The sequence below is a fragment of the Accipiter gentilis genome, chromosome 21 (genome assembly GCF_929443795.1).
Source record: "Accipiter gentilis chromosome 21, bAccGen1.1, whole genome shotgun sequence".
Lineage (NCBI taxonomy): Eukaryota > Metazoa > Chordata > Aves > Accipitriformes > Accipitridae > Astur > Astur gentilis.
In genome coordinates this window covers 3,604,012-3,621,981 of record NC_064900.1, presented here as the reverse complement: position 1 = coordinate 3,621,981, position 17,970 = coordinate 3,604,012, and the positions used below count along the sequence as shown (strand labels likewise).

The following is a 17,970-nucleotide window of genomic DNA, read 5'->3' as shown; positions in this document are numbered from 1 at the left end:
AAAAGAGATCTTCTGCCTGAAACACCCCCAAAGCCTTTGGCTGGAGCAAACTGGGGTAAGGAAACGATGGCTGTTACCAATAAATGCAAAGGAAAATAATGTCTAATGCTTTTGGAAAGGTCTTTGGTCATCTTTCTGATCAGACTGAAGCAATTTCTTCATTTTGTTGTTCAAATAAAGCAGCTGTAAAATAGTGCCTGGACAGGGAATGCTCTTCCGCTTGTTACCTTTCTTGCCGTTTAACAGTCAAGGGTAAAGCTGCCTTGTTCTTTTGCAAGAAGGACCAGCACGCACCAATGAGACTTAGGAAACAGGTGTGCCCTTACCTGAAAGTCTAACGCAGCCGGGGAGATGGTACCACCATCTCATGAACGTCGTGTGGCAGACTCGGGGTTACACGTTTGGTTGCGCGCTTATGCTTCTCCATCTGTTTACACCAAAGCAGTAAAGTTTTTTCTTCAAAGATCTATTTGAAGTATTAGCATGCTTGTGATACTGGTGCATTACTGGCATCATCCTTTTATTGCCTGCAGTATCTGAAATGCAGTCTCTAAAGGAAAAGTGGAGAGTGTGCCCACCCTAAGAAATGTACAATCTGAGCATATTACGGTGATATGGCCACCAGTTACATTTTAGCCTGTCTTTCCCCTCACTTTTCAGAAATAATCCATTGCTTTGCCTTCTTTTGGCAGCTACAGGAGTCTGACCAAAAGTAGAAATACAGGAAAAAGACAGCAATGCAATAGGAAAATACACAGACGCAAGGCTGGAAAAAGACAGCAATGCAATAGGAAAATACACAGACGCAAGGCTGGCATGAATCTTCCTGGCATGGACTTACTGTGAAGCCTTGTGACAAATCAGTGCCCGCAGTCAGAACTTGACAGACAGGTCTAGGGGGCAAGGATAAAGCACTGTAACTCTGTCGCTTGCTGGGACTGGTTCCACTAGCTGATTTCTGAAGTCAGAAGTTTTCCCTGAGGAAAGGGAGGTAAGGAGGAAAGGAATGTCAGGATCTTTTTAAACCAAAAAGTCAGCAAAGCCCTCTGCTCTCACAGACTTTGGCTAATGGTCAAATAAGAGCAGAGGTAATTGCCCTTACCCTTTTTTTCCCAAAAGAGCACAAGCTGGTTGATCATTAACAGTCAAGCTGATTGAGAAACCCACCACGGCTATTTTTCCCTGTACAATCCTCATACTTGTAGTGGACTAACAGGAAGATGGTTGATGATCCGAAGAGAAAGCCCCTCGTAGTTCTTGCTGTCCTCTTGCTGTTCAGCTCAGCAGAAGCAGGTAAGAAAAACATGAGTGCCTGGCAAGGGATTGCAGGTTTTACATAGAAGGATCTGAATTCAATTCTCCCTAAACAACCTGTGTGTCAAGAAGCCCTTGCTATAATCTAGTTAGGTGCCAGGAGAAAGGGTAGTGCAAGAATGGTCCTTTCTTCTCCCATGCTTTGATTCAGTCAGTCTCAGTGATTTAATTCCACTAACCTGATTTAAAAGAATGATCCGTGTTTACTCTGAAGTGTAAGGAAGCAGAAAAGCAACCACTTGACCTCTGGCACTGGCATCTCCTGCTTTGGAAGCTTAGCAAGTGTAATCTGCAGTAGCTGCGGGAAAATAAACAGACACCACACTTACATGTCTTACTTTAATTGTACTGTCACAGTGAAACTGCTTTTGTGGTCATCCCTACAGTCCCACGTCACCTGCAGCTTCACAGCAGTGCACCTCCTGCCTTATCTTTACTCACGATCCCCCTCGTCTTATGCCGTTTCTGACATGCACCACATTTGCATGGAACCCGCCCTTGCTAGTTAAGCTGCCTCACAAGCTCTGCTTTTTCCAAACTGATCTCAGAGAACATCTCCTTCTCTCTTGCCTTCAGTACACAGGAAGACCAAAATAAACGACAGTGAGGGATAGTCACATCCCACAAGGGAGAATCTGAATGTTGAATCTCACTCCTTTGTGCTGACCCTTAGGCCATGTTCAGCCTAGCTAGTGTAAAGTATCTTCTGTGGGAACAGCCAGCAGTTAGGAAGGTGGTTGTTTGAGTTTAAAAAAAAAAAAAAAAAAGTATTTTTATTTTATTGTATGCGCAGATTCAGGGCTGTTTCACTTCCTCCAGTCCAAAAAAGGGAAGGTGCATGCATTGTGATTGCAGCAGGATGCAACTACGCCAGTTCATAAAGTAACACTTTTTAGGTCAGAAGGGCTCTTTTAATCAATTATTTGGCTTCCTGCTCATCGCAGGTCAATAAATTTCACCCCATTAGTCCTTCAGTAAATCCAACATCTTACCTTCAACAAGCCTTCCAAAATAGCAGCCAGTCCTCTGAAATGACAAAAGCTGGAGAATCCAACTCTTCTGTGGGTAACCTAGCTATACATACTGCTAGCCATACATACTGCTAAACTTCTATGCTTGCTTTTTAGCCTAAATTTGCTCAGTTTTTTTACTAGCTACAGGTTTGACGTTTTGGGTTGTTTTTTTCTGTCTAGATCAAAGTCCCTTCCAGTAGCTGCATTTTCTTTCCCATAAAGCATTTTCATCCAGGAAATGAATCAATCAGGAAGTTATCATTGACGCACTTTGTCATCAGCCTTCTTATATTTTGACATCAGCATTCTTGTATTTATTTCTGGATTTTTGATACAATTGTCAATTAAACTTGTACCTTCTACTAAGCCTAATAGAAATATCCCCATTCAGTGGTGACTACCTGTTGGCAATAATTTTTTTAAAGATCTAATAGCCGGCTCATAAATGTACTTAGTAGCTGGTGTGTGTGGCCAATTTGGAAAAAAAACCCCAACAGAATGTCATTCATGTCTCAGTAAAACAACTTTCAGAAGTCAAAGATACCATGACATCCACAGTTATCTTCCCCAGCCAGTGTGAATTCCACCAAAGGACAGAAACAACTTTATCAGACAGATTAAGTTTCCAGAATAGGGTGATTTTAATTTATGTTCTGTCCTTTTAATCTTTACCAATAGAAGCAAGATTGCTACCTTCATTTTTCTAATGAATTAGAATGAGCTTTTTTTTTTTTTTTTTTTCCCATTGCACAGATGCAGACTAAATATGCTATTCACTCCCTCTTGTTACAGGGAGTACAGACAGACTGTCAAGGCATCACTGCACTGACTTCCAGACAGCAAATTTCCTACGGGGCAGTAAACTTAAGGTCCAGTTTCTTCTGTTTACCTCCTCAAGACCCAGCTGTGGTGAGCTGATTTTAGCTGATGATAGTATTGAGAACTACAGCTTCAACAGCAGCCTGGAAACCAAGATCATAATCCATGGCTTCAGGTGAGAAAAAGAAGAGCACTGTGACTAAGTTTTTATTGGTAAATTAAACACTGCGGGGGCATTCCCAAGCACTGAGTGGGGCTGGCAGGGAAACCTCCTGCTTGTGTGACCTTCTTAGTCTCCGCAGCAGAGTGGCTGCACACAAAACAGCTGCCAAGAAGAGTCTGGAGTGCTCAGCTCCAAGCTGGACCTGGGAATTGTCTGGGAGACTGTTGGTGGGCCAGGGCGAGAGGCATGGAAAATGCTACTGACAACCCTCATTATAACACAACTTTATGTACTTTAGTTTGGGACCATTTTTGTGCGTGTTTCACATTTTTTGGAGCCTAAAAAAAGTTAGGAAATTAGAATCTTTCTTTCTTTCTCTCTCCCACTCTCTTGCTTCTCTCACTCTGTCCTCTTTTACCCCTTTCCTTTTCTTTCCTTCTTTTGACCTTTTTATTTAAGAAGTCTTTCCTTCAAGATTCTTGTCCCTTTAAATTGTCTTCTTGGAGCTCATGTCCTGATTTATCAACAGTCTGGATTAGTCAGCCATTTAGGAACCTTACCAGACACTTCATACTTCTATTCTTGAAACTGTAGGGTTTTTTTTAAGCTGTCACCATTCTGCAAGCTTATTTTACTATGCCATTTTTCAGCCAGGTGTGACCATATAACATTATTTGTTTTGATGTGCAAAAGCCTGAACAGAAAGTGCATAGAAGACCAGGACAAAACCACAGAAGATGTTGCAGGCTCTTTTCAGAAAACCAGTTGTTGCCCTTATGTGGCATAGCACACCCCTCACCAGGTGGTATTAGGGAGAGTGGGTAGAACATAGCCTCCTCAGTTTTCGTTGAATTTTGGGGTATAGGATTTTTTTTAAATTGTCTACAAATGAGGAAATATAGCAGTGAAAGGCTAGGTGATTTGGCCAAGGACTTCCTGCCAGTTGGTAGCAGAGCAGAATCCAGGTGTTTCTGGTCAGCTCACTTACCCTAGGAGGGCTTGGGGGGGGGGGGGGGCTAACTGAAGCACCACAGCAACACTGAGATCTCAGCCTGAGCCCTGCAAATGTTGTCTCATTCATTAAAATATCTGGTTCTGTTCTGAATCAGCCGATTCTGGAAAGTGTTATTACACCATCACAAAGAAATGCCACATGTTTGTATCTGGCACCAGACAAATCTTTCAGCATCTGACTGGCAGCCTCCTCTAACACACATGAAGCTCCAGCACCAATCAACAACATACTGGCACATGGCCTATTTTGGAAGACACCTAACACACTTGTTTCTGATGACTCCACAGGGCTTTGGGTACCAAACCTTCCTGGATTGAAGGGCTTGTCCATGCCATACTGCACACAAGCCAGGTGAATGTGATCGCAGTAGACTGGGTTTACGGGTCTACAGGAGCCTATCCCTCTGCAGTGGAAAATGTCACACAGCTAGCCCTCTCCATCTCACAATTCATCAGCAAGCTCCTGGTAAGCTACTGTGCAATTTCCAGTGGAGGGGGAGCATGGCCAGAGAACATCATTCATGCAAACAGTCCAGAAAACTGCTCCAAATCTGCTGTCTCCAAGAGCTGGACCAGTGGGCTCTTTATTCCAGAGTGTAGTACTGAAGAAATTTCTTTTTTCTATCTCTCTCAGTCCAGGCTTGAGCATGCCACTGTTTTTCTTCTTTCTGTTGAGTTTTGACATTTTCGGGAAAAACATCCCAGTTGTCAGCTGCCTCTCCAGCCCAGGACAAACCTGAAGGATGCCGTGGGTTTTCTCAGGTCTATGCTTCACTGGATAGTCTTCTTCTGCCCAGAAATTTAGTCCAGGGAGTTGGGGGGGGAGGGGGGGGAGGATTTGAGGGTATTTTATATTTGCTTTGGGCTTCAGATACACTTCTCAGTAGCTGGAAATCCCCAGATGTGTCCTGGTTTGTTTGTGCACAGTGCAGCTGAACAACACTTATGCAATGAGGGTGACACACCTTCATGTTAACCATCTACGTGTAAACTCTCCATGTAACATTTGCACTGCAGACCCAGGCTGCACAGCATGGGAGTCCCTGGGTATGCACCACGTTGTGCACAGTCACACATTTGTATCCAGAAATACAGCAACCCTTGGAGCTGCTGAGTCATTACAAGGATGGGGACTGGGATGGAGAGGGAGAGGACTGTCATGCCTTGTTACTGGTTAGCCCACACTGTGAACAAATGACTGAGCTGGACAGTGTCCCCACCACTCAACACTGGTCTGGCTACTTAAGGACTTTTTCTGTCCAGCCTCTCCTGCAACACTACACCACAGAAGACTATATTCTCTTCTCATAAGCCTCAGTAGTGCTCCAGGATATGGCCTCATACATTTCAAAGTCAGGATTTTTCATCTTGCCCCCACACTCTCGTGCACTATATGCTCTCCCATTGTATGGTACTGCATCATGCAGACCAACCTGCAGGCAGCTGAACTTCTGTGGATGAGATCATCTCACATCAGGTCTAAATAGCTGTGCTTTATCTGGCAGTTCAGCCCATGGATAAATTCTTAATCTCTGAAAATATAACCTTAAAATACTAATCAGAGTATTAGTACAATGGTAGTATAAAAGTGGAAAAAAAATTTCCTCTGCTTTACTGAGAAAAAGATAATTCACACGGTGAACATGAATCACTCAGCTAAGAGAAGGAAATTCAGTCTGAAACAAGCTGTGGAAAGAGAAGCTACAGGCTACATCATTATGAACAAGAGCATTTGACCACCCTGGTTAGGGCTGGGTTTGCATCTGTGGACCTGAAGAAAGACGCTGAAAAACAGAAAGGGCAATGCCCATCATTCCCACATCTATTTGGTTCTCCACCATATACCTCAAAGGCAATCCTATATTAGAAGAGATAGAGAGCTGCTGTGTGGGCTGGGACAGGGTATTACACCTTTCTGCTACAGAAACATTAATTTGTATTATCATCAATCTGCAGGCCCTGGGAGTCTCAGGGACATCCATCCACATCATTGGGGTAAGCCTCGGTGCTCATGTCGGGGGCCTGGTGGGGCACTTCCATGGCGGTCAGCTGGGACGGATAACAGGTATCATAAAACTGAGTCTTGGGTCCTCACCTGCTCTTCAAGGGAGAGAATGAAAGAGCAAGGAAAGGGAGTCAACTATAGTGGTCTTTTAATTGTATAAGGGCTCATTAGATCCAAGTTTATGGGGTCCTTCCTAGCTTCAGAAGAGCGTGACAGTGCCTTTCCAGACATCAGTCCCCTCCACACTGCCAAAAGAATGCATGTATTTGCAAAAGCTTCTCCCTCTGCTCCACTCTTCAAATTGGTGCCAGCTTAAAAGGATATGAGGCCTCGTGAATAATGCTTTCACTTTATGTATAACTCTTCCATGCTTCCAGGTATACCTCTGTAGTTCTTAAAATTAAAGCCCACAATGCATGTCATTGTGGGGGAGCAGCAAGAGCTGCTCTGCAGGAAAATGTGAGCTGGGACCCAAGGGGACAGCAATTCAGGCAGGGACAGTGGCTTCACTGACAAGGGACACAGTCTTACCGTATCTGGGCAAGAAGAGCAGAGCAGGTCCAGTGACAGGAACCAGAGTCATCCACAGTCCAGTGATCACCAGGCAAGTCTGTAGTGATGAGGCAAGCCCAAGATCGAGCCAGAAAGTCAAGTCAGCATGATAAAAGCAAGACACAGGGCTAGGCATGGTATGCCTACAACACAGCTCAGGCATGGACCAAAGGCAAGAGCCTGAGTCAATGTTGGGAGGCCCCAGATGAGGCTTCTTGCTGTTCTGTCCCACGAATCAGCTGTTTTCATAGTAGACTGGTCTAAGGCCACCCAGCTGTACCAAATCAGAGCTAACTTTAAACACAGACAGCCAGACTCCTGGGTGTGAGGAAGGAGTTGCAGTGGGGGGAGTCACAGATGAAGATGGTTAGAGGCTGATGATGGTATTTAGAGCTTTTTGATTCACTCAGGGCCTTGTCAGTCTTTAGGTATGGAGCATGAATAGAGTCATGGAATAATTTGTGTAAGAAGGGACCTTGGAAGGTATCTAGTTCGCCTCCCCTACTCAAAGCAGGGCTGCCTTCGAAGTTAGATCAGGTTTTTGAGGGTCTTTTCAAGTTCTGGGAATCCCCAGGGATGGAAGTTTACTTTGATAGGAGGGGAAATACCACCAAGAAGAAACAGACATAAAGGCTCCAGTAGAGTGACCACAGCTCCCAGTCTGCCTCAAGCCATGCTGGTCTGTCTCTCAGAGGTATCCTCAAGGAGGGTCTCACTGCACACTCAGCAGGGCAGGGCAGAGAAATGTTGGTTCAGCCTTTGCGTGTCACAGCTACCCGCACAGCATGAAATACAGGCATTCCTTAACAGGAGCTGAGTTTCATGCTGGGCCCTTTTTTAAGCTGTGAATTAAAGTTTACATTAGGAGGGACTTGGAGTAATGACTGTCCTGCACCAGGATTTTATGATCAGCAACATCTTCAGAACCAGACACTTTCCGGGGAAACCATGGTAATTACCTTCAGAGTCAGAGACTCCTCCCCTTTATGTTGTCTACATGTAATAAAAGCTCTGTAGGTTTATTTATTCCATTATTTTTTAACTCTGCTAGAAGACACCCTTTTTCTACACTCCTGATTGTCCTATGATTTCATAAGCACAATGGGCATTGCAGGTTCCAGTTCAGATTTAGGAGCCTGAAGACAGCTAGAATTAGACTCAAGATATGTCTGATCTCATCTCCTGCCTTGTCTTGCATACATGTCACATGCATACATGCACAGAGGAATGTGATCCCAGAGTCATAATTTGCTGAAGTGTTTTCAATCACCTAAAAAGAGCTGTGGAGAAAAAAACAGAGTGAGTCTTGGAGATCAGAACACGGAGTTTATTTTTGTGAAGTGAGTTTCTTCAACCCATGCCTGTTCCTGTGGATATCTCCTTGTACAGGAAAGCAAATGGTCCAGGAACTGGAATGAACGGCCTGTATCCAAAATTGCTGAAGAGCAATTTGTTTCAATTCTTGCAGAGGAAATGAAAAAGCCCAAGGGAATTCAGCTGCATACACTGTAACTTCAGTGCATAGTTTTCTTAGCTGCTGAGGATGTAAATCTCAGTGGAGTTCATGCAGCTTGTGCTTGGAGGAGGTAGGCATAGAGAATAGAGGATAGAAACGTGCTTGCCTTGGAGCCATGCTAGAATTGACTGCCACTCATGGAAGAACTTTCAGCTATACTGAATAACACTATTCAGTATCTCTTAAAGCCTTTAACTAAAACTTGGTCTGTAGAAGTATGGGGGGGGAACCTCTCAGCTTTTTGTATGTGTCAAGATTAAAGAACACGGAAAAAAGTAAAGCAGTATATTCTTCTGACCACTTGTCCCATTATTAGCTTTTGTTTATTGAAAGAATAGGAAAGAATTTTATTTCCTTCTTTCCCTTTCTCTCCTCCCTCCCTCCTCAGAAATGCAGAAAGATCAGTTTGTATATTGGTGAAGTTGCTGCCTTCATAGAGAATTAATAGGACTGAGTCCAAGGCAGTGAAACTGCCCAGCTCTGAGGCTAAGTGGCATGTGGAACAGAGCTGCTGCTTAAACTATTGTTGTTGCCTGGGGGGTGAAAAAAAAATCTTGTGAGATTAATTATCTATGAAAAGTGAACAGGATAAACCTCAGCCAGAACAGAAAAAAATTATCTTTGACTGTACCTTGGTGTTGCCAAGGATAATTTTCTGTATTCCTTTGACTCCCCAGAATTTACTCTAGGAGCAAGTTTTAGCCAAAAATGTAGATGGCTGCTTAAGGACTCAATTTTATTTGTGGGTAGAGGGCTCAGAAGCCTCTTTATTTTAAGGATATTTTGATAGTATCAAACCTTTGTAATGCTTGGATGCTGAATACATCACCTAACTGATGATCTTCAGTGACATTTCTCAGACTGTAGTCCTAATACAGATGACAGTACAATTAGGGAAGTTGTTACGAATTTGATTCTCTTTCACCAAAAATCCAAAAGATACTCTGCACCCACTCTGTTAGAGCTATCTGAACCTCAGTCATGTCCTTACAGCCTAGAAACTTGAGGTACAAAACTGCTTGAAGGGGAGTGGAACAGTGCAGAACAAGGTAAGGAAGCTGTAGTGGAAGTCAGTGGGGACAGAAACCATTCTGGAGCATAACCAGTGCAACCTGGGAATAATTTATCACTTCTGCCTAGCGACATTTTTAAAGTTTCGGATAAAATACCTTGTACAGAAACAAGAAAGAGAGGGGTGGAAGAGCATTTGTTGTTGAGGCGTTTGATTTTGTTACAGGCCTGGATCCTGCAGGCCCTAAGTACACCAGAGCCAGCCCTGAGGAACGCCTGGATCCTGGGGATGCCCTCTTTGTGGAAGCCATTCATACCGATGCTGACAGTAAGCTGGCTTCCATCTTCTTCGGCCCATGCTTCTGTTCCTCTTGCTGTCACTATTGCTAAGGAGTGTGTAGGTCATTGTGCCTTTTATGCTAGAGTACCCTGTGTTCAGGTTTACTCTGAGGCTGTTTCTTGATTAGATAGGCTTTAATGATGAATCCATTGGCAGGTATCCGTATCCCAGAGCACTTCGCAGCAACAGACAGGTGGGGATTAGACAGAAGGCAATCTTCCAGCAAATACTGCTTCCTTAACCCTGCTATAGCAGAGTGAGTTTATGCAGAATCAGCTCAGCGTGGCTTTTACCGCCTGGAAGGAATTTACATGTCTGGTCTTACTTTGCCTTTTCCCACCTGACCTAAGAAGGGTGCTACTGTGAGTGCCAGTGGAAAATAACAGAGTGAAACCATCAGCTGGTGGAACAACAGTGTAACTTTTCTAAAGCTCTTAGGGTCTAAGTAGGCAGAACATGTGCTAAAGAATAATGTGGTGCCTTTGAGTCGCACCTCTTGCCTGAAGATCACAAAAATCTCTGCCAACATAACTCTCAATCACGCCTCATAATCCCCCATTCAGATTGTGGTCAGTTTTGTTCTGCTTTATACAGAATCAAGAACCTGAGTCACAGAGGTGGTGATTACGCCACAGTTCCCAGTCATTTTGATGGCAGGGCCTGGGTCACACTCTGCTCCACACAGGAAACCTGCACAATGCAGACGTGTAGGAACAGGAAATCTGTCCTTGCTGCCTCCAGCACTAGAGCTGGGTCCAGCACTACTAATGTTCAACCAATTATTGGGGCCTGTCAAACACCATGTAGGGTAAAGCCTAGAGAAGAGCCAAGCGTAACAATAAAGTGGCATTTCACCTTCTTTCAGATTTTGGGATCCGGATTCCTGTAGGCCACATCGATTATTTCGTCAATGGAGGCAAGGATCAGCCAGGATGCCCCCGATTCATCTCTGCAGGTGAGAACACTCTGTGGCCAAGCAAAGGGCTTTCGTGGCTATTTAGCAGCCTACGAAACTGCTGTTTGGCAACCAGCTCCTGCTACAGTCAGGGCAGATATCAAAGTGAGATAACATGTATTTGTAAAGACATGGCAGCGGGGATTCATGGCCCCCATGTCCTCTCAGCAGTACAACAAAGAGCTAAAATTAAAATTACATATAGGTCAAGCATCTTGGCAGCACCACTGTCAAGAGGTGTGCTTTTGGTGACACTTCTGTATGAGCCAAAACCCTAGCATCACTAGAGTTTGTATCAACAAAGAAAACATTCTTGCTAGAAAGGCTCTTAAGTACTACTAGCAAAAGCTTCTTTTTGTTTTCGTGCCGCAAGCTATGTCTATCCTTAGAGAGACAGCTTGTACAATCACTGCCCTTTCCTGCTAGAGAATAGGACTTTACATAGTAAATAGCATGGGTAAGTATTCAAATATGTTCTGGATGAGCCAGCTACATTAGGGGTCAGGTCATAGGGGACACCTATAGTACCTCAATTCCCATAGCTGGGAACCCAGTGCAGGTGGGAGTCAAAGCTATTGTACCCCCTTGCAGAGAGCTTGGGGCCTCATCGATGGTACGCTGATGGAGACAGGGCAGCCCTGGGGTCCCCTTCTTCTGAGGCACTCTGTTAGGCTGGAAGATACCCTTCTAACTTCCTGCATAACTTCTCTTGCAGTGGGATCGGGGCTTGTAGTCACAGACATGCTCTGCAAAATGTTATTGATGGGAAGGGGATCACTGCAGAATCAGTAAGAGTGTTTCTTGAATCTCAGTTCCTTGGGAGCATGCAAAAAGACTGAAGCAAACAGAAAGGCTCATGGCTGCTTTTCTCTGAGTGCATTTTTTTCTTGCAGGCTATAAGTATCTGATCTGTGATCACATGAGGGCAGTACATCTCTATGTCAGTGCCTTGAAACATTCCTGTCCAATCGTGGCGTTCCCCTGTGCGAGTCATCAAGATTTTTTAAATGGTCATTGCCTGGACTGTGTTGATCCTTTCCTGTTCTCCTGTCCCAGAATAGGTACAGTACCAGCCTGAGACCTTCCTGGAGCAGATGACAATACATTCCTGACAGGTGTCAGTGCAGAGCACAGTACGCGGTTCAGACTTCTCTGAGCAGAATTTGCTTTGGATCTCTTTGGGGATAGTGAGAAGCTGTTTTGTTTTCAGGCTTCTGTAGAGAAACTCTAAGAGCTTATATATTGCCCAAGGTAGAACACCAAAACCTTGAACATTTCTGATCTTTAAACATTTCATGGGGCCCACAAATGAATTAAAAGAGAGTTTCTAGAATCACCTGCCTAACAAGTGCAATTAGCTCAAAAAGTGTCTGGTTTAGAGAAGCAGCTGGAAATTTTAGCCCAAGCCTGAAGACCCATTGTTCTACAAACCACTCACTGTTGCTGTTTTACCTCCTTCTCATAAATTCCTGCCATGGCCACCCCAAAGATGAACTCCCTGGACTGGTAGAAGTTAATAGTTGCCTCTTTTCAGCTTCTGAAACTGAGCTGTGGTACGAGGAGAGGAAGTGCTCTGGTGATGTTTGCAGTCTGGTACCAGAGGAATATAAGGAGAGGCCTCTTTTGGTATAGGTGCTCTCAGATCAGCCACCCCTTCCCCATGTCACCCCAAGCCACATTGTCAGCTAAACAGTGGTGCAGGCCTCAAGTTGTGGTGGTCTTCTCACTTGAACAAAAAATTCAATTTCCCAGCACTTTGTGGTTGCATTGTCATTTACATCTGCACTAAGTTTCCTGACTTGGTAGTCTTTAGTCTTGCTCACTTTGCACAGGTGCAACTGATAACAATTTGTTAGCAGAGGAATGAAACAAAGTCTCCAAGAGGTACTCTGATGATGATTACCTGGGGTAGCTGGAATAGGTTTCCTGAGGGAATGTTAACCTGTCAAACAGACATCACAAACCTGTACTTGCTCTCATTTACACTGGTATAAAAAAGGGTCTGTCCTCCGAGACAGTGGAGTTGTGTGGGGTGAGTGGAGGTGAATTGGGACTGATTATATTTCTGTTCTGAGTCATTCATGGCTTTCCCTGCACTGGCTTTTTTTCCTCTTGCAGGCCTGCTGGAGCAGGCAGGTGTCAACTTGAGAAAGCTGCCCAAGGAAGTGAAAGTTTATTTAATGACCAGTCCCTCAGCCCCATTCTGTGGTAAGTAGCGTGAGAAAAAAAAAATGCGTCAGAAGGGCGTTGACCAAATGAGACAGATCCTCTGGGGAGGCCAGGTAGTTACAACCCACCATCCCCGTCAGAATCAGCTGCTGTGGCCCAGCTGGTCTGAGACACAGAGCTGAAGGGCAATAACCCTGCACATCTCCTCTGTAGAGCCCTTTCCAATGGATTTGTGTGGGCACAGCCCTGGATTAACACAGCCACATGGCTTCAGGACTGAAGTAAAGGGTAGTGAAAATTCCTGTCTCTTTGCAGGGGACTATACAGACCTGCCCACTGTGCCTCTCACAGCATGGGAACTAGTTTCTTTCTCATGTCTGTTTGTCTTTCTGCTGGTGGGACCAGGGAATGAGTGCTAGAGGCCTTCTTTTGGCAGGGGTAGGTCCAACTGATAGTACCTGCCCTCACTCCCACATACTTTGCCTCTTGCTCAGTCCATCACAGCCTGGTTGAGTTCCACTTGCAGAAGAAAAGAAACATAGTCACAAGCATTGAGATCACTTTCTGCAGCAACAGCACCAAGGACACAGCGAAGATCACCATGTGAGTGACAGTGCATGCTTCTAGCCTGTTTATCCCAGCTCCATCTGTAAGGATGTTTATACTGGTCCAGGAAAGACACAACAATAGCGTATCTCCCTGAGTGCAATCACTGTGTGATGAACCACAACCTTTCTTCTCGAGTCCTTCCACATTTAACTTAAATGCTCTCAAGCATCAGGCATGTGCTACCATTACTCGGTAACCCTGGCTAGGTCCACCTCTTCCCTGAGTGCACAAAGCAGCAGGTATACTCCAGGATCCCCAAATTTGCATACTTTTGTGCTGCTACGCTGGTTCCTTTTCTACACCATACCCTTGCCTGGCGCCAATTCAAACTGCAATCACTGTCAGATAGTTATTAGCCCTGCTCTGCTAGACAGAGATGGGTACAGCAAGACCCCATCCACCAGAGGTTCCAAACCGGTGGACTTGGTGGCTTAGACATTTCTCTTCATGCCCAATAGGACAGCAGCTGCAAAAAGGACACAAGTGCATCTCTGCACAGTCGGAAATGTGTTCAGTAGCTTGTTGCCTCTGCAGTAATGCAGCAAAGCACTCAGGCTCCCATTGTAGGGAAAAGTGCAGGGGGCAGGGGACCAAGACCACACACAGAGACAGACAGCTCTCTCTTGAAAGCACTCCTCCAAACCATATCTGAATTAAAGGACTAGACTCAGACTGCTGTTCCACAGCCTTTGCCATAGGAGGATTTCCCCAACACAGAGCAGTTCCCCAGAAGAAGGCTTCCTCACTTCTTCCTACGCCTTCCTGCCCACTGCTCTGGGCTGGGAACCGCAATGTAGACGTGCAGCTTTGCACATGCTGCTGGCTGCCTCTGGAAGCAGAAAAACAGTCTGCTCAAGAGCCCCAGCTAACTCTCCTAGGATCAGAAGGGTTCCAGCGCTGGCTCTCACACAGTCCTTACTGCTAAGCCAAAATACTGTGACCTAAAGCTAATCGTGTTGCTGCTTCAGTCCTGGGCACCAGGAAGTGGGGGTGAGAACCAGGGAAGGGAAAGCCACGCTCTAGGGTGCTCTCCAGCGTGATATAGCTGCTTGGTCACAGACTTTCAGCCAGGCACTGCAATTTGGAGTTTGTACTCCAGTCTGGTTGGATCTCAGTCTGTTCAACCCCTCCCCAGCTTTGGAAGCCAAACCTGCCTTTTCCAAAGATGCCAGAGGGAGGAAATAGTTAACACCCAGGTCAAATCAGGACCCTTGATCTGCTCAGAAAGACATGCAGCACTTCCTTTTGCAGTTGGCGGACACAGGGTTGAGAGGTGTCCAGCAGGAGCCATGTGAGCACTGGAGGGAAAGGCTGCCTGGGGAAGTGAGACAGGCAGGCAATCCCAAGGCTTTGCTGTACCCTCAAGTTTTAATGAGACAGTGGAGTTATAGCAGGGTAACCTATCCAGAGATACCCTTACCCTGGCAGAACAGCAGCTGTGTTTCATTTAAATGCCTTCCTAAGAAGCACAAGGCTAAACCAAAAAAAATAGCTTCCAGCAATAAACCTGTAGATTTGAGAATATAAAATTGAAGATAACCCTTTTAATTCACACTATAGCAAAGAGCAAGAAACTTCCCCACTCTAGGCAAAGCTCAGCCCTCCAGTGCAGTGAAGCTCAGTGTTGAATGGGCATCTAAACATAGATTCTCACATCGCAGTTCAGACACTGATTGATCACTGACTTATTTCAGGTGATCTGACATGCATGTCATTCTGCAGTGTGCAGTGTGCAATCTTTTTGAGTCTGCCACCTCTTAGCTTTCTTTGATGACCCCTAGTTTGTGTACTGGAAGAAATGGTGAACAACCGATCCCTATCCATGCCATTCATGATTTCATAGACGTTGACTTTATCTACCACTTAGCTCTCTGTAGCAGTCTGGGCAGTGTTTCAATTTATATGCAATCGCAAGAAGAGTTGTTATAATTGTGTGATGGAAGGAAGGATATTATACAGAAATATTCCTGACTATAGAGATAAAACATGGAGATACAGACAGTAAGACTCTCATGCAATGCCCTGTTTTGACAGATGAGTCTTCTCACTCCATTTGATTAGGTGAGGGCTTCACAGTAATGCCCCAGGTTCCTCCAGTGTTTCAACACATCAGCACACAGCCTGCATCTGCAGGTTGCTTGAATGTTCTCCTTCACATCTCTCACCCTGCCTTGCAGACCTAGGCACCAGGAGATGGGCAAATGCCTGCTGGCCCACAGAGTTCCCCTCTGCCAGATAAACAGCGTGACACTGAAGTATCTCCCCAAGAATCAATTTTGGAGGAAGGATGAAACATCCATTGTTGGCAAGTTCTGTGTAGCCCCCCTGCCTCTTGATAGCAAGTAAGTCACAGGAATATCTTACAGGGACCCACTGAGCCTGTGGATGCCGCCTGTAGTTTGAAACAATGCATTCTCTCTCCTGTTTATATAAACATATAAAGACATCTCTCCAATCATCTCTGTGACCCTATGTAAATCATTTTCTACCTGTGAAAGAGAAAAACTACCAAGGCAGTTTTCTAGGAGTTTTCTACAATTCTTCCCCCAGGATAAAAGCATTGTGCCTTGGAAGGAAAACAGTTGCGATTTACATCACCTTGAAGATGCTTAAGTCACAAACCATGGCAAAAGCTTGTACTAACTAGAATTTATTCCTTTTGTCCTCACTTGCTCTCTCCAACTTCCCCCTGTCTACAGTGGGCCCCCATCTGAAACATGACAGACGAACATATTTCAGGATGAGACAACAGAAGACCAGTAATATATTTCTGCTTCTTATACTGCACAGGTTCATAAAGCACTGAGGCTAAAAACAACAGTTTTGGCATTTTCTAGGCCAGGCATTGTACAGTATATGCCTTCAGCCGTAATTACCTTACCCAGAGCAGAAGCAACCACGTCCTTCTCATCCTGAGAGAGATGATGGTCTTCCCCATAATACAATATTCTTGCCAGGAGTTTTGCAGATCCAAAGTTCTTGCAGGCAGGACAAAATAGCTGGCTCTATGCTGACACATTAAACTCTGTCCACGTTGCTTCTGAGTTTACTTTTACGCTGGCTCCAGGCTGAAGCGAGCTAGTGGGTACTCCAAAGCAGGGAAAACCAGAAGCAGAAGGCAAACCGGGCTCACTTTCAAATTCTGTTCTGCTGGGCAGTAAAGAGACTCAAGCACAAGGCAGTAAAAATATACCCAGTAGGCCCAGATAGGGGAAAAAAAGAGGCATTCCTATGTAAATACCAGGCGCTCCCTTGAGCAAAAGGACTGTTCCTTACTATTGTGCCTTGCAGACCAAAGCACTCCAAAGTTGGGATGGATGTGCCGATACATGGCTTTTTACCACCTATGAACGGGTCAGCATGGCACATTGCCTTAAAGGTGTGCTAACCTGCGCCCCTAAAAGTACAGGACTTGGCTGCAACGGAGGTAGAAAGATGTAGAGTTGGACGGGTTCCCAACTATGCTCTTACACTAAACTGGGAGCACTCAGAGCAAGAATGGTACTGCTAGGAGAGGGCGGTGGAAAGATGAAGGACGCAACCCCATACACACCCCTCCAGGCAATTCATCCCAGCCAGGGCACAGCACCCTGTTCATCATACCCTTGCAAAGCAGCAGAAGGTCCATCAGCAGCTTGCTTGCCTCTGCGTTAAGGATAGCAACCTCCACCTGCCAATGCCCAGCCTGACTTCCCTGTGCTCTTCCCACAGCCGGACAATGTCATGCCTGCCCTGGAACCTCACCCTCCCCGGCAACAGAGACATCTCCTATGAGCTGCCCACTGCTTGTGCCTAGCACTGCCTTTGGAACATGCAGGCATACCCAAAACCAAAAAGGAGCCCTAAACCTATTGCTGCTCCCTGCTCACAGATGATACTTCCACCATAAAAACTGGATGGGTTATTTACTTCCTGCATTAGGGACAGGATGTCAAGGAAAAGAAGTGTGCGGCAGATCGGTGAGTACAAGGTCGACAGGTTACAGCAAGACCTCTCCGTCAAAAGACCGGATTTGGACTTTTATGTCACGGGTTCTGTACCCAGCTCTGAAAGTGAGATGCACGAGTCATTTAATCTCAAGGTTTGGATCTGTATGAAAGGAGGAGGAGATAGTATCACTCTTCCAACAACGGAAGTATTGGGATGATTCATTTGTGGTTTATATTAAAGTGTCCCGAGATCTTCATATTAAAGGTGAGAGGTATTATTTTTCCTCAGCAAGGGGAAACAGTGTGGTTCAAGGTTGGCACAGGAAGGAGTTGTTCTTAGCCAACACTCCAATGGGAAACTCAGTAGTCCCATCTACAAGACACTTTCGGAGTGAGACCCTATTGATTTCATGTTAGTGCTCCTGCTAAGTAATCGTAATGGATCTCCTTCCCTGACAGGCCTGGAGTAGCTCTTCTGGCTGTTGGCTTGTTCTCTTTGAAACTCACATGAAGTGAAACAGACACCAGGAGCACGACAGTGCTCTTGCATCCGATTTTGCA

The 17,970-nt window shown here is 45.2% G+C and overlaps 1 protein-coding gene across 1 annotated transcript; it reads left to right on the top strand.

Moving 5' to 3' along the window:
* The first annotated feature begins 1,158 nt into the window (after positions 1-1,158).
* Positions 1,159-17,666, top strand: PLA1A (phospholipase A1 member A). Its single transcript, XM_049824839.1, has 11 exons — positions 1,159-1,293; positions 3,120-3,321; positions 4,612-4,789; positions 6,280-6,388; positions 9,634-9,735; positions 10,613-10,702; positions 11,596-11,763; positions 12,821-12,910; positions 13,366-13,474; positions 15,658-15,822; positions 17,192-17,666. The coding sequence occupies exons 1-11, from the start codon at positions 1,221-1,223 to the stop codon at positions 17,274-17,276; spliced, it is 1,371 nt and encodes a 456-aa protein (XP_049680796.1). The 5' UTR covers positions 1,159-1,220; the 3' UTR covers positions 17,277-17,666.
* The last annotated feature ends 304 nt before the right edge of the window (positions 17,667-17,970 follow it).